The sequence below is a fragment of the Rana temporaria genome, chromosome 12, assembly GCF_905171775.1.
Source record: "Rana temporaria chromosome 12, aRanTem1.1, whole genome shotgun sequence".
NCBI classification, from domain to species: domain Eukaryota; kingdom Metazoa; phylum Chordata; class Amphibia; order Anura; family Ranidae; genus Rana; species Rana temporaria.
The window spans coordinates 50,415,897-50,440,549 of NC_053500.1; the positions used below are offsets into that span (position 1 = coordinate 50,415,897).

At 43.4% G+C, this 24,653-nt stretch overlaps 1 protein-coding gene and 1 non-coding gene across 2 annotated transcripts in view; one reads left to right on the forward strand and one right to left on the reverse strand.

The window, feature by feature from the left end:
• Positions 1-24,653, forward strand: part of SKAP1 (src kinase associated phosphoprotein 1) — a 634,192-nt gene that overhangs the window by 449,026 nt on the left and 160,513 nt on the right. The window contains exons 5-8 of the mRNA XM_040331208.1: positions 8,093-8,158; positions 20,812-20,895; positions 23,668-23,792; positions 23,876-23,939. Of these exons, the coding sequence (XP_040187142.1) occupies positions 8,093-8,158; positions 20,812-20,895; positions 23,668-23,792; positions 23,876-23,939 (339 nt within the window). The remainder of the gene's footprint in view (positions 1-8,092; positions 8,159-20,811; positions 20,896-23,667; positions 23,793-23,875; positions 23,940-24,653) is intronic.
• On the reverse strand, positions 18,661-18,776 carry LOC120919678. Its single transcript, XR_005744613.1, has one exon. It is a non-coding gene; the product is annotated as a U5 spliceosomal RNA (small nuclear RNA).

Consider the following 24,653-nt stretch of genomic DNA (forward strand, 5'->3'; position numbering starts at 1 on the left):
GGGGTCCCCCCACAATCCATACCAGACCTGTATCCAAAGCACGCCGCCTGGCCAGTCAGGAAAGGAGTGGGAACGAGCGAGCGCCCCCCCTCCTGAGCCGTACCAGGCCGCATGCCCTCAACATGGGGGGGTTGGGTGCTCTGGGGCAGGGGGGCACACTGCGGCCCCCCACCTCAGAGCACCCTGTCCCCATGTTGATAAGGACGGGGCCTCTTCCCGACAACCCTGGTCGTTGGTTATCGGGGTCTGCGGGCGGGGGGCTTATCGGAATCTGGGAGTCCCCTTTAATAAGGGGACCCCCAGATACCGGCCCCCCACCCTAGGTGAATAAATATGGGGTACATTGTACTCCTACCCATTCACCTGGAGGCAAAGTGTAAAAGAAAAAAAAACACGACACAGGGTTTTTAAAGTAATTTATTAGTCAGCTCCGGGGCCCCCCCTCTCTTCTTTAGCTCTTTTACGAGGGGGGCCTTCTTCGACAGGGGGGGTGTCTTCACCGCCGTCTGGTTCTCTTCTGCTCTCTTCTCCGCCCTCCGGGGGTCTTCTCCGCCCTCCGGGGGTCTTCTCCGCTCTCCAGGGGTCTTCTCCACTCTCCGGGGGTCTTCTCCACTCTCCGGGGGGGTCTTCTTCCATCTCCTCCGCTGTCGTCTCGGCGCTCCCCGGTTCTTCTCCCGCTTGCTTTCCGGTGCCTTCTCCTTCAGGGCTGGCCGCCGCTATCTTCGTGTTAGCTCAATTACTAGCGGCGGCGCAGCCCGCTCTTCTTTGCCGTCTTCTGCCTTCTTCTTCTCTTCTTCCGATGTTGAGGCAACGTTTTTTCCCGCTGTAATGCCGGGTGTGCGGCTCGCACCGATTTATATAGGCCTCTTATGATGTCACATTCCCATCATGCTCCGGTACCTACCCTCAACATCTGATGTACCCCATATTCATTCACCTAGGGTGGGGGGCCGGTATATAGGGGGCCCCCTTATTAAAGGGGGCTCCCAGATTCCGATAAGCCCCCCGCCCGCAGACCCCGTCAACCAACGGCCAGGGTTGTTGGGAAGAGGCCCTGTCCTTATCAACATGGGGACAGGGTGCTCTGGGGTGGGGGGGCTGCAGTGCACCCCCTGCCCCAGAGCACCCAACCCCTCCATGTTGACGGCATGTGGCCTGGTACGGCTCAGGAGGGGGGGGCGCTTGCTCGTCCCCACTCCTTTCCTGACCGGCCGGGCGGCGTGCTTTGGATACGGGTCTGGTATGGATTGTGGGGGGACCTCCACACCGGTTTTTCGGCATAGGGGGGTTCTCCTTACAATCCATACCAGACCTAAGGGCCTGGTATGCACCTGGGGGGGGGGAACCCATGCCGGCTTTTTATTTAAAATTTTTAATTTTTTTATTTAAAATTTGGCGTGGAGTTCCCCCTCATGATTCATACCTTTTGCCGCGGCTAGAATTGGCGGGAATCCAAGTCGGATCCCCGTCGCTTCTATGACAGCTTTTTCCCCATCGCGGCAAGCCGTTTTGGCACTGGCTTCCGCGATGGTGCTCGTAGGTGGTCAATCTCGCCAAGAAAGGGAGCGAGATTGACACAATATCGCGGTCACCCACTGTATTAGCAGAAATAGAATGTTGAGGCTCCAGGTGCTTTACAATGGATGTGTTGCAGTCCGAGCTTCATTTACCACTTGCACCAATGGTAGTTCCATTTATAAAAAATTAAGGTGGGAAACCAGTAAAATGCCAATCAAGACCTGCTTTTTGGACTCTGCATGGTCTCTCCTCTCTATTGCAAGCAGTGCCCTATCTCTCTATTAGATGCAGTGCATCACTCCTCCGTGTATTACACACAGTGGGGCAGATTCACAGAGAGAGTACGCTGGCGTATATACTGAGTATTGTTATGATTACTGTTGCCCTAGGGTGGTAATCATTCACCCACTAATAGATATGTGCCACATCCTTGAATATATAGGTTTGTGGAAAAAGACATGTGACCATGTCTTTAACTAGGAAAAATCTTTCAAATTTCCCGCGTCGTATCTTTAGTTTGAATCCTCAAACCAAGATACGACGGCATCTGGGTTAGATTTAACAGGCGTACGGCTTCGTACGCCTTCGAATCTTAGATGCAATACTTCGGCGTCCGCTGGGTGGAGTTCGCGTTGTTTTCCGCGTTGGTTATGCAAATTAGCTTTTTCCGACGATCCACGAATGTACGCGCGGCCGTCACATTCTCTTACGTCGTCTCTAGTCGGCTTTTTTCGGCGTATAGTTAAAGCTGGTATTTTGCGGCGTATAGATAGACTTGCCATGTTAAGTATGGCCGTCGTTCCCGCGTCGAAATTTGCATTTTTTTTTTTTTTCGCAAGTCGTCCATGAATCGGGATGGACGTAAGTCACGTCTAAGTTTAAAAAAATTAATCTGCCCCATAATGTGAGGTATTGTGTCACCTCACTTCCTGTCCCAAAGCCAAACGGAAAGTGAGAGGTAATTCCCACAAGACATTCCTTGGTTCACCAGAAAGTTTTGCCTTTAGTTATACTTTAAAGTTTTTTGAGGGAGATTTTCTAAAACAGGAGCGTGCAAATTCTGGTGCAGTTCTTCATAGAAACCTATCGGCTTCCAGGTTTTATTGTCAAAGCCTAATTGCTCAAGCTAGAAGCTGATTGGCTACCATGCACAGCGGAATCAGATTCTGAGTGCTCCAGTTTTAGTAAATCTCCTCTTTGTGTTGCTTGTTAAGCATATGTAAATAGTTTAGTGCCCAGTGATGAATACATGAAGTGAAGTTCTGCTGACTTCCATCATCTAATCATGTGCAAGTAAAAATACTTTCCCCCCTAAATAATAAAAATAGGAATAAGTAGTCTTACTGTCTGGGGTAAAAGAGCGACGATATATTGCATGTAGGCACTGATGAAGCATTGGATGGGGGGGCACTGATGGAGCATTGGATGGGTAAGCACTGATAGAACATTGGATGGGGGGCACTGATGGAGCATTGGACGAGGAAGCATTAATGGAGCATTGGATGGGCACTGATGTAGCATTGGATGGAGGACACTGGTGGAGCACTGGATGAGGAAGCACTGATGGAGCATTGAATGGGGGACACTGAGGACGCATTGAATTGGGGCCACTGATGGAGCATTAGACGGGGCCACTGATTGAGTGTTGGACGGGGGGCACGGATGGAGCATTGGAGGGGGGGCACTGATGGAGCATTTCAGGGGGGGCACTGATGGAGCATTGGATGGCGGCCACTGATGAAGCATTGGATGGGGGCCACTGCTGGAGCATTGGACGGGGGGCCACTGATGAAACATTGGATGAGGAAGGGGGGCACCGATGGAGCATTGGGTGGGGGGGGACTGATGGAGCATTGGACGTGGGCCAGTGATGAACCCTAGAATTATTGAAAAAAAATAATTCAGTGGAGTTTTCCTTTAATCTCCACACCAAACAACAAAAATTGGCAAAGCTGTAAAAAAAAATACTTATCTTTGATATTTAAAAACAAAGTAAAAGCATAGAGGAGAGGGGGTCAGACCTTTCAGTGAACCTCTCAACATGTACGTATAGCAGTGAGTTTAGGGTTTATCTCTCTGTAATTTATACAGCGTTTTCATGCCTGTGACATTCTTGTGGGGATACAGAAAGCCCCATGCTGCTAATGGACTGAAAGTAAATGAAATTAAATAAGCGCAGCAAAGCTCATCAGCAGTGTCTCCCCCCTGGGTAATTCAATTCCTGAGTGCGTTGTGATGGTCGCGTGCGGCACGCTCTCCGAAATCCTGCTGCGGGCGGGAGACTTAACATCTAAATAAAACTTTTTACTGCGGCATTTGTTATGCTCTTGCCAGCAGGGTCCTGGATGCTGGTTCGGGGACAGTAATGTAATATTCATATTTCCTCCCATGTTGTGCACGCCACATACCAGAATACTAAATATTCCATAAATATGCACCGCAGTTTAAATAAGCTGCCTTGAATTTTAATTTCCATGCTAATTTTTTTTTTGTTAACTGCTTGGCTGCCCAACTGTAACACTTCTGTGTCCGGAGAGATGCCAGGATCGTAAATCTAGTGACCTGGGTGCTGGGGGATCAGAATGAATTTACATTTCCTTCTAGTGTGTATGACCAGTTTTTTTCCTAGACGCGTGACATGAAAAGTTCAGACACCAATTACTGACCTTTTTAATTATGTTTATATATGTGGTTCATTTATAGGTCAGTTTGTCCTCCGTAATTACTACTATTAATATTATTATTTTTTTGTTGCCAAGAAATATAGAAATTCCTTATTTGATTTTGACCTCTCTCTTTTTACCAGGAGAGGGACCCATCTTTTACAATCCCATTGCAAATAACAGCAGGAACCCATCCAAGCCCTGCCTACATTGGTAAACCTGAAACGTCCATCCCACCTGCTCATTGTAAAGTTCTTGGTGGTCCCTCTGTGCATGTGCTCTTTTCTGTTTTGCAGAAGGCAATAAAAACCATCTAAAAACAATATTTCCTATTAGGATAATTTGCAAATATAATTTAAAAAAAGCCTGAGCACAGTTCAGAGCAAGCATGGTTCAGAAAGCATCTTCTGCATATGGCCAATTGCAGCTCTCTGTTCTCTTCACATACAATGCAAGACCAGCAGTCCTGCATTGTACGGTCTGGCAAATTCCAGAGCATTGGTCAGTGGGAGAATAGAGCCAAGTGATTAGAGAAAGAGGAATAAGGTAAGTATGTGTACTTATTTCTCCCTCTTCCCAGTCAAGCAAGCATTTAACTCATGCAGTCCAACGGGGACCCAACTGAATGGGTAAATTTAACAGCACCCCAAACTTTACCTTTAAAAGGAGAGTTCAGTGGTGGCAGCTGTCGTGCATTTTCTGTACAGGTTAAATTTAAAGCTGAACTCCGGGTAAGATTTGGGTTATATTGGTCCAGCTTGGCACAATGTAAGTACATTTCATACTTGATAGACTGTTGTGGTAGCTAACAGTCACAGACATTTTAGCATATTGTAATAATAAAAAATTAAGGTCATAATAAACAATCAATAATTATTCTTGACAACATCTTTGTGTCTGGCTGTACAATAAACTTTGATTATGAAAAAAGCATCAGCGATCCGTCTTCCTTTTTTCCATGTGAAGTAGAATAGTGACGTGCTTGGTCATCATCAGGGGTGGAAGTCAGCACTAATAGTGACTGGTGGGTGTGGTTTTAATAGGCTTAGGGCTAGGTGTACCCAAATTCAATTTATATAAGTTATTTTCACCCCAAATGAGCTTTCTTTTGGTGGTATTTGATCACCACTGTTTTTTTTTTATTTTTTGCGCTATAATCGAAAAAAGACCGGAAATTAAGAAAAAAAAATTATTTTTATTTTCTACTATTAAAAACATATCCAATAAAAAATCGAAATAATCAAATTCCTTCATAAATTTAGGCCAATATGTATTCTGCTACATATTTTTGGTGAAAAAAAATCCCAATAAGCGTATGTTGATTGGTTTGCACAAACATTATAGTGTCTACAAACTATGGTGTATATATACTAAAATTGTATTTTATTCTTTTATACTAGTAATGGTGTTGATCAGCGACTTAAAGCAGGACTGTGATAGTATGGCGGTCAGTCTGACATAAAACTTTATGGGAAGTGGAACCATTGACAGTAATCGGTGCTAAAAATATACACTGTCACTGTACTAATGACACTAGCTGGGAAGGAGTTAACATCTAGGGTGAGCAGATAGTTAAATGTGTACCTAACAGTAGTTAGTGCATTGACTGTGTGCTGTTTTTGCTAAGGGATGTGGCGGTCTTTATTCCCTGCTATTCAGGGAAACAAACACTGGCACACCCCCCCTGACAAAACAAAGCTCTGTAATGTTTACATTCACCGAGCTCTGTCCTGTCATCCTCTTCGCCGATCAGTGGAAGCTAGTGGTCAGTCATTGGCTGGGACCTGCTCATCAGCTTGTGCTATGATTAATCACAACACAGCTTGCGTGGCCCCTCCCCAGAAGTGCTGGATCACATATCTAGTATGTGATCCAGGACAGGAGAGCAGCTTTGCCGCTGTACTCCTAAGCGAGGCGGTCGGCAAGCGGTTAACCTTACCTACTTTACCATAAAGAACAGTGACTTTACATGCACTTTAAACCAGCCTTTCTAAACTATTTTTCTCCAGAGGAACCCCTGCTCAAAGCAGTTCATTGGGGTTCCTTTGTAAAAACAAAAAAAAACATTGATAGTAGTGGGAATAATGCAACCCTTCAAGTGATGATCAGAATACCAACTTTATAGAGATTTAGAAATATCACTTTTATGCTGCTGACTCTGCCAAGTTGTGTTGGCCCTAGAACTATACTGGTACTATCAGGTGGGAGGTTAGTCAGCCACATCTCAAGGAACCCCCAGCAACCTCTGGAAGATCCGAAAAAAAAGCAGGGGCGCCTCTGAGCGTGAAGTATTGGAAACAGCTTTTTGGTGGTGATGAATAAATATAGCACTCACATTTGACAGAGGAAGTATCGCCTTGTCATCTGTGGAGGTCTTAACATCTTTAGCAGAGATTGGCAGGCAAGTGGCTGGTGTTGTGCAGAGATTGGTGGGAAGGCTGCTGGGTGGTGAGAAGGAAGCACTGGAGAATGGAGAGGCCAGCGGCGTGGTGTGCATCAGTGTCTGGGTGTCCTCGGCTTGCTTGGCACTCTTCTGAGATGCAGAGTTTGGCAAGGAAGCGGCTAGGCAGAAACACATAGGAGCACTGTGGCTGGGGAAGCTAAACCACATGCAATGGTTAACTGCAACTTGTAGAACCGCACCCCATGACAAAAAGACGTCATCACCTCATCCCAGTGAAGATTGCAGAGCCAGCCAAGGACAATAAGAAGCCACCACTCTACAGCGTTTCACATCTGAATCTACAGTGAATCTGAATTATAGGCGCTATGTCATTCATGACATCATGCTAGAGGCAGGCAGGGTTTGGAGGTGTGGGCAAGGAGGCTTTGGTAAATATGCTTGCACTCCTATAATAAACAACATTGATAGATGTAACGGAATGGCCCGTGGGACCCAGAAGCTCTTGAAAAGTATGAGATACTCCTGTTTCAGCTTCACTGATGACTCTTATGTCTAAAATCATCCTATGTCCACTAGGGGCATAGGATGACTGAGAAATGATACCTTGGACTACCTGAGATGGGGCAGTAATGATAATTCACAATGTATTTCAGGATATCTTGAAATATTACTGTTTGTTGATTCTGAACTCAACAGGTTAATTGAAAGAGTGACTCATTCAATGTGGGAACACAGACTGTTAGGTGTTAATGTCGTTGGTTGTGATGTAAATTAATCTAGTATGGCTTCTGAAGTATCTTCCATTGTGTGGTGTTAATTGACCCTGTATTGTGTGATGGGCTATTGATGATAAATGTGTATTGCAAGTTAATAGACAGTCTAAAGGTCAGATGTCTGACTTATCGGCTGTAGTTAATTAGCTCATGTAAATTATGTCTACTAAAGGAATGTGTATTGTATAGCAGGTGTCTATCTTTAAAGGTCATATCTCAGAGTCACCTTGTCTGGGTAAATGATTAGTTAATTACCTCATGTAAATTAGATCACGTGCTGGTGTCAGAAAGTCTACCTAAAAGATGTGTATTGGGCTCCTTGTGTCATGTTGTGGGTGGAGTTGAGTCATTGTTCATTGTTGGTTACTTACTGTATATAAGAACCTGGTTTTCTCATTAAAGGATCTATCCATTTTAAACCTCAAACAGAGCTGTGTCTCGTTTCTGGGGAAATCCGTATGGGTCGTGTTCGCTGGATTGTGGAGTGTCGATAGCTGTCTTGGGTTTGGAATGGAAAGATCTTAAACGGCTTTAACCCCTGTACCATTTGGGGTTCCGTTACAATAGATATTATTGACTTTCATATACTGGGTTTATGAAACTAGTTTATGTAAATTGAATTTGTGTAGTAGTTGCTTAAATTAATATTTACATTAATTTAAATAATTAAATGTTCTTTAAATTAATATTTCATCTGGTTCTCTATTTACAATATCGGAATCTTTTAATTTCAGAATCTGAAGATGCAGGAGAACCTGAAAAACTTTTGAAGCAAGGTTATCTGGAAAAAAGAAACAAAGGTAAAGCCGATGCGTGCGTTTAATAATTGTTCACAGGAAGTGATCGCTCTTGCCATAACTTTGTTTAGTTGCATTCTGAACTTTTGATATATACATACATACAGCGATTAGCCATAACATTATGACCACATGTCTAATATTGGATAGGTCCTCCTATTCCTATTTGCCCCCAAAACAACGTGGACCCATCAAGGCATGGACATGAATGGTAGTTTCCCAGGTTTCCCATCAGAACATTGCCAAAAGCATCACACTGCCTCTGCCAGCTTGCCTTCTTCCCATAGGGCATCCTGGTTCCATCTCTTCCACAGATAAGTCACGCACATGTACCTCAACACACCTTCAAGATGAACACTGCCTTGCTAAAAAAGCTGAGGGTAAAGGTGAGGAACTGGCCAAGCATGTCTCCAGACCTAAACACTATTGAGCATCTGTAGGTGGAAGGTTGAGGAGCGCAAGATCTTTAACATCCACCAGCTCTGTGATGTCGTCATGGAGGAGTGGAAGAGGACTCCAGTGACAACCTGTGAAGCGCTGGTGAACTCCATGCCCATGAGGGTTAAGGCAGTGCTGGAAAATAATGGTGGCCACACAAAATATTGACACTTTGGGCCCAATTTGGTCACTTAGGGGTGTACTCACTTTTTTTGCCGGCGGTTAAGACATCAATGGCTGTGCGTTGAGTTATTTTGAGGGGAGAGAAAATGTACACTGTTATACAAGCTGTACACTCACTACTTTACATTGTAGCAAATTGTCATTTCCTCAGTGTTGTCACATGAAAAGATAGAATAAAATATTAACAAAAATGTGAGGGGTGTACTCATTTTTATGAGATACTGTATATTTAAGCCTTGCACACACTAACAGTTTTTTTTTCCGTTCAAACCAGTGGGATGATCAGAAAAAAAAACTGAAGAGCTCAGGAGAAGCCGCTATACTATTTGCTCTCTCCTCCTATCAGCATGCTTCTTATCAGCACACAAACTGATTGAGTTCCTTGTACATTTCCTTCGTCTCTCATTCCAGCCCTGATGTACTGGTACTGCAGAAGACTGATACCAGGTCTAGGAACTGCCACAGCTTTAAGATGAAATTAATGTAGAGGAGCAGACAGAAAGTGTTGGTAAATAAGCAGGCAGTAATAGAATGTACAGATATGAGGTGAGGTGTGATGACGATAGTAGATAGTGTTACTGGGAGAAATTTTGGTGTGAGAAGCATAAGCTGTCCCCCCTTCAGTCTATTATGAATTCTGCTGCTAGACTAATACACCTCACTAACCGATCCATGACTGCTGCTCCTCTCTGCCAATCCGTCCATTGGCTTCCCCTACCCCACTGTGTAAAATTCTAAATGCTAACCACAACATCGCCCCCATCTACATCACCAACCTCATCTGCAGACATCGCCCAAATCGTCCTCTCCGCTCCTCCCAGGACCTCCTTCTCTCTAGCTCTCTTGTTACCTCCTCCCATGCTCGCCTTCAGGACTTCTCCAGAGCCTCTCCCATCCTCTGGAACTCCCTGCCCCAGTATGTCCAATCAGCCTTTACCCTGTCCACCTTTAGAGATCCCTGAAAACGAATTTATTCAGGGAAGTCTATCTAGGGCTGCAACTAACGATTATTTTCATAATCGATCAGTTGGCCGATTATTGTTTCGATTAATCAGATAATAGCCTTAAAAAAAATAAAAATTTGAATATTTACATTTTTTTGGGCCAATTTGTTGTGGGGCAGATTACAAAACACAAATTGCCGCAAAAACACATTACATGCTTTCCTGCAGCTTCTCCATTGAAGTATATTGAACCAAAAAAAACAAAATAGCAACGTTTTGCGTTAAAAAGTCCTTTCCCTTTCCAAATACGCAGCAGCTGAAAAAAAATCATGGATGTGAACGTGTCCCATAGGAAAACATGTAAATGAACCGTAGTGTGTTTCTGCAAAAAAACAGAGGTGTGAACCCAGGCCTGAGATGTTTAGTAACATAATGGGGGTTAAAAAAACAAAAATAAGAGGAAATAATCGCTACTGTAAGGGGTTCATTTTTTTTACTGTGGGACAGTGACAGTAATATTTACAGTAGAGATTTGCTTTTTTGTACTATAAAGGACTAATTTTTTGTTTTTTTAACCCCATTATGTTACTGGCCAATTAATCAATTATGAAAATTGTAATCCATAATTTCATAATCGATTAGTTGTCGAATAATTGATTAGTTGTTTCGGCCCTAAGTCTGTCCCACACCCACCTAACCACTATCCCTGAGCCACCCCCATTAAATTCTATGCAGCTATTACCTTTTGTACCAACACCCCCTCCCTTTAGAATGTAAGCTCTACGAGGAGGGCCCTCCTGTACCCTTTGTATTGAACTGTACTGTAATTGTGTTGTTCCCCTATACATTGTAAAGTGCTGCGTAAACTGTTGGTGCTATATAAATCGTGTATAGTAATAATAATAATAAGCTCTTTGTACGAAATAGATCTGGTTGATACAGGAAGTTAGCAGAATTTCCTTCTGTTGAAAGAGGAATTGACTTTGTAAGATCAGCTTTTAATCTTTAATATATGTATAGGATAGGAAGGATGAAAGCAGATTTTTTTACATATCCTTCAACCATTAAAATAAGATTGGTGTTTCTGATTATAGAGCCTAAGGCATTATACAGAAATCTAGGGTTGCAGATATCATTGCAATGCAATTGCAATATCTTAATCTGACATGACAACACAGCTCTGAATTCCTAAGCATGTAGTGTCCGCTCTGCCTACTTAATTTCTAGTGGGTTACAAAGGACACAGACCTCTCCTAACCCCCTCCTAATTCCAATTACCCCTCCTTGTGCACAGGCAAACAGCACAGGAAGTCATCAGCTCAAAAAATGTCTGTCAAAATTAACAGGTATTTGACTTTCTTATTGAAAGGAGATATTGAGGGACACCGGATTCAGGAACATATGGGTCATACTGTTGCCTACAGGAGAATTTGGACACTGAACTGGCTGAACAAAAAATCGGTGACCAGCCTGGGATAACCCTCCCACACCCAGCATACCTCAATTTTTGCTAGTGTCCTTGGAGGATGGACACCATTTCTCTACTTTGAAAGGTTTTAGTATTTTTTCCAGCCATTTTTGTGCATTGTGGTGCTTTCCAGACCTTTGTGTACTGTGTTTGTTAGCCATGGAGCACTTTCCAAGTCCAGCCCCTTGTGATTCTGTCTCTGCAGTACTCATTTATGAGTAGGCCATGTGGGGTGAGTATCAGAAGCCCTTTGAGGGGGGGGGGGGGTTAGGGCAGAGCCGAGACCTGACAGTCACCATCTCTCAGCTCAGGGAACACTAAGTACCAAACTATTGGCCGTGTTTGATCTGCACGCAGATCTTGGCAGACCTTGCAAGTGGACCGAATATGCCTGACCAGCTGAATAAGGGACTATCTAACATCCAACAATGGATGGACACAAACAGGCTAGGCCTTAACACTGACAAAACTGAGCTTTTGCTGATCGGCCCACAGGCCAACTCTACCTTTTTACCTGCCTGAACATCCTCGTTCGGCCCTGCCCCAACTCCAGCTAAGCAGGTTAAAAATCTGGGTATCATTTTTGATGCTGAACTAAGCTTCGTACCTCACGCAAAATATTGCATAAAATCAGCCAACTACCATCTGCAATTATTACGGAAAATTAACAATCTTTTCACTCATAACAACCGATCTTAGTTCATGGACCTACCCACTGTAGGTTAGATTGCTCTAATGTTTTCTTTCTAGGACTCCCACAGAAGTGGATAAAACGATTGCAGATCACACGGAATCATGCTGCAAGACTAGTCACAAACTGCCCAAGGCGGAATCACATCTCCCTGGTGCTTAAGGATCTACACTGGCTCCCGATAGCAAAACGGGTCGAGTTCAAGGCTCTCTGTCTGGTGTTTCGGGCCTATTGGCAACTAGGTCCGATGTACTTATCGAATATGACACAACACTACTGTCCACCCAGAGAGCTTCGTTCGACTGACGCCATGTTAGTGATTATTCAACCTAGTCGATCAGCTTCAAAGGGTGGCCACCGGCTCCAAACACTGGGGAATTCTCTTTGGAATCAGCTCCGAGCATCCTCCTCCTTGATGGCCTTCCGCAAAGGCTTGAAAACACTGCTTTTTTTACAAGCCTACGAATAGACATTTGGCCATCCAAGCTCTTAGCAGGACGCTGCCTTAATCCCAGGCTGCGGTCCATGGTCAGGGAGTAGGGATAGGCTCCTTGTGTCCCCCCCCCCTTCTTTTTATATTTCTGTTTATTTCTTGCTTGTTCCCCTCTTTTACTTGGATGTCCTAGTTTCTTCTTTTTGCTCCTTTGAACTGGATACCCCCAGCTTGTTGGTAAGCGCTTAGACGCGAGTTTCACAACTCGCATTCGGCGTTCTATAAGCATTAATTCCAATCCAATCCAACCCAATCTGTTCTCAACCTTAGATCTGGTGTGGAACAAATGCAGCATCAAACCAATGCTGCATCCACCTAGGTAAGTATGATTAAAAAAATAAATAAAAATCCCATACTTCCCTTTTAAAGATAGTAATTCCACTTCCCAGAAGGGCTACCATCACACGTGGAAGACTTTCTTTGCTTAGTGCAAGGGGAAAAAACTTTCATCCCGAAAAATATTCTGTAAGGCACATGACACCTGACCTTTTTATAATTGGGTCTGGACCAGCAATTGGCCTGAGTACCATCAGGTAACAAATCGTGGCACTTTTAATCTTCCATTTGATTAAGACTTTTGTACAGGGTGTCTCTTATGTGATTCCTCTTGTAGTTCACTTGTCTCTCCATGGAATCAAAATTTGGAATAAAACAAAAAAACTTTTGACCCTATCAACAATGTTTAACTTTCCACTCCTATTCTCAAGTTTGCTTTACTTGTTGCCGTCAACTCTGCAAGGTGTGTATTTGAATTTGCAGCATTATCTTGTAAATAACTTGTTCATAAAAACAATAGTGTTGAGGCCAAGAAACCTCTTTCCTTCCTAAGGTGGTTTCAACCTTTCACCCCAAACAGGACTTTGTACTTTCATCGCTCCTTCCCACTCTAGTACTTCTTTCATTGTCTGTTAGTAATTTGTGCTGTATGAGTTTAAATCGGAGCCACTGCTTCAATTAGGAAGACAAACTCTTTTTGTCAACTCAGATGAGCGATAGGAAACCAGCTTCTCGCTCTACCATTTCTCAGTCGCACAGACATTGTTAGAGCCAATAGTCTTGGGGGGGATCAGGTTCCAATGTCAAAGCACATTCTACTAGATCTACTTGAGTGCTTCTTGGGCTTTTCGGCAGGAGACAACTGTTTACAAGATCTGCAAGGCTACCACCTGGTCTTCTGTTCATATTCCTTTAAGTTTTACTGGGTGGAAGCTCAGGCCTCAGTTTTGGGCATAAGATCCTCTTTGAGCTGCAGGCAGTGCCCAGTTATTTTTTCTGTTGTGTTGTAGTGTGCCTGTTAGAATTTGTTGCTGCGTTAACCACCTCTAAGTTGGACTATTTTTCAATATCCCAGTTTTCTCTAAATCCTGTGTCCCTCAATGAGAAAAATTATTATTTTTCATTGAGGGTCACTTGTCCCACTCTCAGTGGTTATGCCTTTGCTCTGGGCATAGCTTTGTTACAAAACTGATGCATGCTGGGAGTGCAATGGGTTATACCAGGCTGATCAATGTTTTTTGTTTGCCAGTGTCCAAATCCTTTATAAAGGTCTATGTCTCTTAAGAGTTCCACCAAAAAGATTTAAAATGAGGAAAAGTCCTATTTTTCTTAATCAACAGATACTCTTTTGCACTTATTGAACAGATACACTATATTGCCAAAAGTATTGGGACACCCCTCCAAATCATTGGATTCAGGTGTGTAAAATCAAGTACCTAGGAATGCAGACAGCTTCTACAAACATTTGTGAAAGAACGGGTCGCTCTCAGGAGAACAGTGAATTCAAGCGTGGTAACAAATAGAAGTGTATGTGCAAAAGCTAGGACTCATTTATCTCCCCATTAACAGCACTTAGTGTCATGAATACATAGTCTCACAAGGTCTATGTGAAAGGGGGTAATGTGTAGGGAAAAATATATTCAGTAACAAAGTTCAAGGGCTCTTAGGGCTGTCGTCACAGAAGAACAGAAACCAGTTTCCCAAAACTGCAGAAAAACAACAAGGAAAGAGGCGCCTCTAAAGCCCTGTACACACGATCGGTTTGTCCGATGGACCGTTTTCATCGGACAAACCGATCGTGTGTGGGCCCCATCAGTTTGTTTTCCATCGGTGAAAAAAAATAGAACATGTTTTAAAATCTTCCTATGGATAAAAAACCGATAGAAAAAAACGATTGTCTGTGTGGAAGTCAGTCGGTCAAAAATCCATGCATGCTCAGAATCAAGTCGACTCATGCTCGAAGCATTTCTCAGCACGTCGTAGTGTTTTACGTTGCATTTTGACTGATGGTGTGTAGGCAAGACTGATGAAAGTCAGCTTCGTCGCATATCCGATGAAAAAATCCATCGAATTAGATTCCATTAGATATCCGATCGTGTGTACAGGGCTTAAGAGTAGATGTATAGAAAGACACTTTAATAGGCATACAGTTTATGCACTCACATTTTGGTAGAAGTAAACAGAGCATATCGGACCTAATGGAGTCAAAGTGGCCTCTCCTGCAGACTGCACTCTCCGTTTTGTGTGGCTCCGTCGCTTGCTGAGATGTTTTCACTCCGTGTGAATGGATGCTGGCTACTGCGGAGAAACTTGATATCAGAACGAGGCTTGGAACTCGGAGCAGAGATGGCAGCAGGGAGATGGCATCACCAATAGTGGACGCATTTCATCGAAACTGTATGCATATTAAAGTGTCTTTCTATACATCTACTCTAAGGCCCCGTACACACGAGAGGATCTATCCGCTGGAATTGATCTGCGGATCAGTTCCAGCGGATAGATCCGCTGGTGTGTACATCCCAGCGGATCTTTTTCCGCGTTTTTTTTTCGGGCCGACCGATTTCCAGCAGATAAAAATTTCTTAGCATGCTAAGAAATCTATCCGCTGGAATCGGCTTCAGCGGATCGATCCGGTGGTCTGTACAGACTCACCGGATCGATCCGTTCGATTCCCTCCCTCGCATGCGTCGTAATGATTCGACGCATGCGTGGGTATCCTTATATGACAGCGTCGTGCACGTCGCCGCGTCATCGGTGAGTACACTCCATCGGATCTAAATCCGCGGAAATCCTCGAGAGGATTTATCCGCGGATACGGTCCGGCGGACCGTATCCGCGGATCAATCCTCTAGTCTGTACCCGGCATTAGAGGCGCCTCTTTCCTTGTTGTAATTCAAGCGTGGTACAGTACCTGTGCAATAAGTCAGTTTGTGAGATTTCCTTGCTACTAAATATTCCATTGTCTACTGTTAGTGGTATTATAACAAAGGTGGAAGCAACTAGGAATAACAGCAACTCAGCCACAAAGTAGTAGGCCACGTAAAATGACAGAGCGGGGTCAACTCATGCAGAAATGTGCAGAAGTCACTAACATTTTGCAGAGTCAATAGCTACAGACCTCCAAACTTTGTGTGACCTTCAGATTAGCACAACAATAGTGCGTAGCGAGCTTCATGGAATAGGTTTCCAATGGCTGAGCAGCTGCATCCAAGCCTTACATCACCAAGTGCAATGCAAAGTGTCAGACGCAGTGGTGTAAAGCACGTCACCACTGAACTCTAGAGCAGTGGGGACGTGTGCTTTGGAGTGACGAATCGCACTTCTCTGTCTGGCAATCCGATGGATGCATCTGGGTTTGGCGGCTGTCAAGAGAACAGTACTTGCCTGACTGCAATTTCACCAAGTGTAAAGTTTGGTATAGGAAGGATTATGGTGTGAGGTTGTTTTTCAGGGGTTGGGCTTGCCCCCCTAGTTCCAGTGAAGGGAGCTCTTAAGGCATCAACATACCAAGACATTTTGGAAAATGTCATGCTCCCAAATTTGGGTGGCCCCTTCTTGTTCCAACATGATTGCGCACACGTGCACATAGCAGGGTCCATAAAGACATGGATAAGTGAGTTTGGGGTGGATGAACTTGACTGGCCCACACAGTGTCCTAATATAAACCCGATAGAACACCTTTGGAATGGAGACTGGGAGCCAGGCCTACTCGTCCAACATCAGTGCCTGGCCTCACAAATGTGTTTCTGGAAGAATGGTCAAACATTCCCATAGACACACTCCTAAATCACACTCCTAAATTGTGGACAGCCTTCCCAGAAGAGTTGAAGCTGTTATAGCTGCAAAGGGTGGGCCACCTCAATATTGAGCCCTATGGACTTGGGATGTCATTAAAGTTCACATGCTGGTAAAGGCAGGTGTCACAATACTTTTGGCAATATTGTGTGTAATCAAAATTTAAATTGCAGATTTTGCAGACAAAAGGGAGCAAGCAAGAGAAGTTCATTGTTATGCCCTGTACACACGATCGGTTCGTCTGATGAAAACGAACCGATGGATTTTTTCATCAGATATCCGATGAAGCTGACTTTCATCAGTCTTGCCTACACACCATCAGTTAAAAATCCGATCGTGTCCAACGCAGTGACATAAAACGACGCCGTGCAGAGAAAAATGAAGTTCAATGCTTCCGAGCATGCGTCGACTTGATTCTGAGCATGCGTGGATTTTTGACCAATGGATTTCCCCACATCGGTTTTTTAACCATACAAAAATTTTAAAACCGGTTCTATTTTTTTTACCGATGGGGAAAAAAACTGATGGGGCCCACACGCGATCAGTTCGTCCGATGAAAACGGTCCATCGGTCTGTTTTCATCAGACGAACCGATCGTGTGTACAGGGCATTAGGGTTTACTTACAGTTTGAGTCATTATTGCAGCCAAAGCTTGTGGTAATACGCATGCTTGCTTATGCGAAAGCTTCTCCTTTGCTACAGTGTATCGTGCAGCATACCATGAGGTGGGGAAATAATGTTTGTCTCATGGGCCAGCTGGTTTACGGAGTTGTTTTGTGCTTGTCTGTGACATGTTCACTGAAACAGCAAGGGGAGGTTGGGGATTTATAAAGCCAGTCTCTGGAGACTTTTAGAAAATGTCATTTACATGACTGTTCTCTGAGTCAGTGCTTCATCCAACAGTATTTAGAGCACATCTCCATGGAGTGCTGAAACTGAATTTCCATAAAGACCAACTCTATTGTCTTCATTGGGGCTTGTCAGTTCTGAATAGGCTTTTCCACTCTGCTTTCTAATTATACAGAAGACGGCCTCTCTGACAAAAATTGATAATTAAGTCACTGCACAATGTGCTAAGCATACACATCTTTTCATACTGGGGGATCAATATTAGGGGTCAGTTAACTATATGAAGACATATACACCAATCAGCCATATGACCACCCACCTAATAATGAGTAGGTCTCCCTGCCAAAAAAGCCAGCGACCCATTGAGCATGGACTTTGCTAGACCTCTGAAGGTATGCTTTGGTATCTGGCACCAAGCTGTCAGTGGCAGATCTTTAAGTCCTGTTAGGCTGGGCACTCCATGGATCGAATTAGTTTTTCCAGCACATCCCACAAACTGGAATAAGATCTGGAGAATTTGGAGGCTAAGTCAACACCTCGGTTTAGTTCTGATGCTTATGTGCCCATTGTAGGTGCTTTTGGCTGTGAAAATGGGTCAGAATAGACACACTGAGGCCCCGTACACACGACCGAGAAACTCGACGGGCAAAACACATAGTTTTGCTCGTCGAGTTTCTTGTTCGGCTGTCAGAAAACTCGCCAAATTTCCCCATTGCCCAACGAGGAAATAGAGAACATGCTCTCTATTTGGCTCGACGAGTTTCCCGACGGGTTTCCTCGCGAAAAGTGTACACACGACCGGTTTTCTTGGCAGAATACGTCTCCCATTTCTTGCTGGATTCTGCTGAGAAAACCGGTCGTGTGTACGGGGCCTCACAGTTCTGCGGGTACACAGCCCCATGCACAACAAACAGATGCATTCTATATTCTGACTGTTTTTTAAAGGCTAAGTTCACCTCTTTTTTTTCTACATTCCAGTTCCCCTATGCACCAATATAGCATTATTGTACTTATTTTGCAAAAAATAAAACGGGTTTCCATTAATTCTACACAGGCTTACCTCACTCTCTTCATAACCATTTAAACACACGGCTCGATTACTTCTGCCTTACTTCCTGGTCAGACTTTAGGTCATGACACAGGAAGGAGTTGATTGGCTGATCTCATCAGCACATAACCTGCATCATCTACCCTTAGCTGGTAGCAGAAATAATTGAGCAGTGTGTTTAGACAGCTATGAAGAGAGTTGGGTAAGCTGGTGTAGAATTATTGGAAAGCTGTTTTATTCTTGCAAAAGAAGTACATTAATGCTATATTGGTACACAGGGAGCTGGAATTTAGAGAGAAAAAATGTGACCATAGCCTTTAAGCCCCGTTGGTCACCAGGCCTCAAAAAATTACAGAAAACTCATAGTTGTTCCTCTCTACGGAAATCTTTAGTGAAAAGTAAAAGATTTATTACATCTGAAGAGAAAATAAAGTATTCTGACTAATTTCTATTAGAACCAGCATCACCTTTTTCAGCAATTTGAGCTACAGCAGCTCTCCTATTTAATTGGACTACACAGCCTGCTTTTGCTCCCTATATACATCAGTAAGCCTTGGCCACCCATGACCCTGTCCTCGGGTTTGATGGTTTTCCTTCCTTTACTACTTTTGGTAGATCCAGACCGATGCAGACGGGGAACATCCCACAAGAGCTGCAGTTTTGGAGTTGCTCTGACCCAGTCGTCTAACCATTACAATTTGGCCCTTGTCACAGTTGCTCAAATCCTTACGTTTGCCCATTTTTTTCTGCTTTCAACCCATCAGGCTGTCAGTAATGTTATGACTGATTGGCGTATATCCTTATATTACAAATAAGGTTTGTATCATGTTAACTCTGCATTTTTACACATTTGTTCCTGTGTGTTGCCAGTGATCACAGATAAAAAATGTAAGAACCAAAAATTTGGTCTGTTTTTTCAAAAAGTTAATTTTATTCTTGAAAGAGGTGACCTTGAGTAATGGTTGTAACTTTTAGGCCCCTTTTACATGTACAGATCCTGTGAGGTTCCGTACATGTGTATCCGCTTGCTCAGCAGGGATCGCTCCGTTGATCCCCGCTGAGCCGGCAGATGACAGGGCGGTCCCCGCACACTGTGCAGGGACAGCCCTGTCAGATCTCCGCTCTCCCCTATGGGGGGATCGGATGAACACGGACCGTCTGTCCGTATTCACCTGATCCGCTCTGAAGACGGATGGAAAAATAGGATTTTCCTCTGTCTGCAGAATCGAAGCATTTCGGACACCGGTGAGATCGGGTGTCAGCGGATGTTTATTGTATGTTTTCATCTGTAAATGGATGGATGAAACAGCGGACATACTGTCCGCATGTGTGAAAGGGGCCTTAGGCTTTCTTCACACTATTGCATTGTGGTAATGCATATGGATGTAGAATGGGCCCCCCGGTACCCAACTACAGTAAGCGGCAGCGCAAAAATCTGCCACAGCGACATTGTTCCCTTTTCTGTTGCTGTGCATTGGGCAGCTCTTTTAAAATGAATTAGCTACTTTATTGCATCGCACAATAATGTGCAGAATATTGTACATTAGCATTAGGGCAGTAATGCCACAGATGAGCATAGTATGATGAAGTCCTTAATAACATGATCTATCATTGGCATTAATTGTTTAAGTATACTACTTAACAGCAGTATGCAAAGGCACTGGTGATGTTTTCGTATTATTCAAAATACAATTTCACCAGAAGTTAAAAGTTTCTGTTTTTATTAAACTTGGCTGTGCTGAGCTGATGAAGCGCTTCTAATGCCGCGTACAGACGGTCGTTTTTTGTGATGAAAAAAAACAACGTTTTAAAAAACTTCATTTAAAATGATTGTGTGTGGGCAAAACGTTGTTTTATGTCTTCAAAAAAAACGACAAAAAAAAAATTCGAACATGCTTGAATTTTTTGTGTCGTTTTTCAAAACGTTGTTTTTTTGTTTCACAGAAATTGACTGTGTGTAGCAAAAAACGACGTTTAAAACGACGTTTTTAAACCCGCGCATGCCCAGAAGCTAGTTATAAAGCGAGCTTCAATGGAAAAAAGTGGTGAACGTAACCTAGCTTTGCTAGAGCATTGTGAAAAAACGATGGTGTGTAGGCAACGTCGTTTTTGAAAATGAAGTTTCAAAAACGTCGTTTTATTTCATGATTTAAAACGTTGTTTTTTTTCATCACAAAAAACGACCGTCTGTACGCGGCATAAGCATAGCAGAGCTTTTTGGTGGTTTGAAATGTTACATTTTTCTGTGATGAAATATAATTATAACTAGGGACTTTTTTTTACTTTTAATGTGTTTCATTTGGACATTTAATAGTTTTCCTGTAATGTAACCCTGTCTTCCCAACACAACCAAGTTGTCCCAGTTTTAAGATTTGATTCTATGGCAATAAACTCTGGACAATGTAACAATAATGTATCAAATAGAAGAGCAAGATAATATTTTCTAATCTTGTATCTATTCTTTGTTCCAGACCATGGTTTATTTGGGTCAGAATGGCGGAAGAAGTGGTGTGTTCTCACCAACATGAGCTTTTGTTACTATTCCAGTGAGAAAGGTAACTGATCACTTGACTTTGTGAACTAGAGTGCCTTGAAAATGTATTCATACCTCTTCAAATTTTTCACATTTTATCATGTTACAACCAAAAAGATAAATGTATTTTATTGGGTTTTTAATGTGATAGACCAACACAAAGTGGCTCATAATTGTGAAGTGGAAGGAAAATGATAAATGGCTTTCCAAATTTTTTACAAATAAATATGTGAAAAGTGTGGCGTGCATTTGTATTCAGCCCCCTTTAGGGCCCTTTCACACAGGCGGATCAGTAATGATGTGTCCGCAAAAGCTCAGCGGGGATCCTCCGTAAAATCCCAGCTGAGCCGTTGGCTGACAAGGCGGTCCCCGCACACTGTGCAGGGACCGCCCTGTCTTTCCTCCGCTCTCCCCTATGGGGGATCGGATGAACGCGGACCATATGTCCGTGTTCATCCGATCCGCCAGATGGAAGAAAAATAGGATTTTCTTCCGTCTGAAAAATCGGATCAGTGCGGAGGCAGACGATTACGGGTGTCAGCGGATGGTCATCCGCTGACACCCGCAATCACATAGGGACCCATGTATGTCCCGTTTTCATCTGCAATGGATGGATGAAAATGTGGACATACGGTCCGCACGTCTGAAAGGGCCCTTACTCTGATACCTCTGACTAAAATCGAATGGAAAACAATTGCCTTCAGAAGTCGCCCAATTAATAATTAGAGTCCACCTGTGTGTAATTTAATTTCAGTATAAATACAGCTGTTGTGTAGAAGTTAAAAGCAGGGTTAGGTTCTAAAAAAATATCCCAAGCTTTGAACATCTCACGGAGCACTGTTCAATCCATCACCCGGCAATGGAAAGCGTATGGAAGAACTGCAAACCTACCAAGACATGGCCATCCACCTAAACTGACAGACCGGGCAAGGAGAGAATTAAAGAAGCAGCCAAGATGCCCATGGAATTGCTGCAGAGATCCACAGCTCAGGTGGGAAAATCTGTCCAGAGGACAACTATTAGCTGTGCTCTCCACAAATCTGCTCTTTATGAAAGAGTGGCAAAATTAAAGCAATTGTTGAAAGATAGACATAAGAAGTCCTGTTTGCAGTTTGCGAGAAGCCATGTGAGGGACACAGCAAACATGTGGAAGAAGGTGTTCTGGTCAGATGAGACCAGAACTGAACTTTTTTGGCCTAAAAGCAAAACGCTATGTGTGGCAGAAAACACAGTGAAACATGGTGGTGGCAGCATCATGTTGTGGAAATGCTTTTCTTCAGCAGGGACAGGGAAGCTGGTCTGAGTTGATGGGAAGATGGATGGAGCCAAATACAGGGCAATCTTAGAAGAAAAGCTGTTGGTCTGCAAAAGACTTGAGACTGGGGCGGAGGTTCACCTTCCATCAGGACAGCGACCCTAAACATACAGCCAGAGCTACAATGGAATGGTTTAGATCAAAGCATATTCATGTGTTAGAATGGCCCAGTCAAAGTCCAGACCTAAAGTCAATTGAGAATCTGTGGGAAGACTTAAAAATTGCTGTTCACAGACGCTCTCCATCCAATCTGACAGAGCGTGCGCTATTTTGCAAAGAAGAATGGGAAAAAAATCACTCTCTAGCTGTGCAAAGGTGGTAAAGACATCCCCAAAAAGATTGCAGTGAAAGGAGGTTCTACAAAGTATTGACTTATCATTTTCCTTCCACTTCACAATTATGTGCCATTTTGTGTTAGTCTACCACATAAAATATCAATAAAATACATTTATGTTTTTTTTTGTAACATGACCAAATTTGGAAAATGTCAATGGGTATGAATACTTTTTTAAGGCACTATATCGGTGATTATAAACTAAGGAGGAATTCCACATGATAGGTTTGAGAGGAGGAGGGCTAAATACAGTCTTATGTGCTAATATGGTTTATCTACATTGTTTACTCCCCACATCTTTCTGCCTGCGGTAAGTGTTCTTTGGGAATATTTCTGACACATAGAAAAGGGAGCTAGAGAAGTAGGGAAACGTTGAGCAACAAAATAGGGTATACATTGGTCCTTCACTAGATAGTACGGGGATAGGACTTCTTAGAAAAATTGCTTAACTTAACTGGAAAACCAAGTGCAAATATTGGGCCAAATCCTCAAAAATCCTGCCTAACTTATCTTTTCCCATTTAAGTTACACTGACCTAAGATTTCTACCTAAGTGCCCGATCCACAAAGCACTTACCTAGAAATTTCAGGCCGTGTAACTTAAATGTCTCCGGCGCAAGGCGGTCCTCTTCTGCAGGGGGCGATGACAATTTAAATGAGGCGCTCTCCCGCGCCAGCCGTACTGCGCATGCTCGTGACGTCATTTTCCCGACGGGCAGCGCGCGAAATTACGTTACGTCGGGCTTTGTGGATTGCGACGGGACAATAAAGTTGCGTCGGGTAAAAAAAAAGTTTTACAGGGAGGAGATGTCTGTGGATATTACAGTGGGGGAGATGTCTGTGGATATTACAGTGGGGGAGATGTCTGTGGATATTACAGTGGGGGGAGATGTCTGTGGATATTACAGTGGGGAGATGTCTGTGGATATTACAGTGGGGAGATGTCTGTGGATATTACAGTGGGGACTATATATTGTGGTGATCCGAAAAATGTATATGCGTTATAGTTAATCAAAATTAGTCGATTAATCGATTTAAAAAGAATCGATTAATCGAACACGAAAATTTTAATCAGTAACAGCCCTAATTACTATGTGTAAATGCTTTAGGATGATGCCTTTTAACATAAAACACATCCAATTATAGGAAAAGTTCCAAAAGGAGGCTTCTTGATAAAGAATTGTAGCTCTAAGCTGGTTCCGTACATCCGTAAAGACTCTCGTCGAGATTCCTGCTTTGAGCTTGTGTCACCGGGTAGCCGCAGCTATCAGGTAATAACCAGTGCTTATAATTCAAAGCGAAAGAGAAGGTCAAAATGCCTAGCTAATACTTTTTATCATCTTTCAATTGTCAGTTTACAGCTGCCAGCCCAGCAGAGGCCAGGGACTGGGTTGACCAAATACAGTTCTTGGTGAAAGGTATGTTCAACTTCACCCTTTTGTGCATATGTGTAAAAGATGTGTTTAAACAGTACTACAATTTTAAGGCATATGGAAAGGGGTTATGAATTTCATATGATTGAAAAATGTATGCAACATGGAGGCTGATTGGTTTCTATGCAGAGCTGCACCAGATTTTGCACTCTCCAGTTTTAGTAAATCAACCCCCTTGTTCTTTCACAAGAGTTTTAGGCCTAGTACACACGAGAGGATTTCAGCGGATTTGGATCCGATGGAGTGTACTCACCATAGGATCGAAATCCCCTCGCGCTGACGTGTCGCGCCGTCGCCGCGATGATGACGTGGTGACGAGCGCGACGCTGTCATATAAGGAATTCCACGCATGCGTCGAATCATTACGACGCATGCGGGGGATCCCTTCGGACGGATTGATCCGGTGAGTCTGTACAGACCAGCGGATCAATCCGTTGGGATCGATTCAAGCGGATAGATTTGTAGACATGTCTACAAATTTTATTTGCTGGAATTGGGAAATTTCCGCGGATAAATATCCGCAGGAATGTACACACCATAGAATCTATCCGCTGAAACCGATCCGCTGAGATTTTTCAGCGGATGGATTCTATCGTGTGTACGGGGCCTTAGGCAAGATCATTTTTGAGGCTTCATATAATATGCAATACAAGTTAATACATGCTAATAACTACGTGGAATATTAATTCACATGTCAGG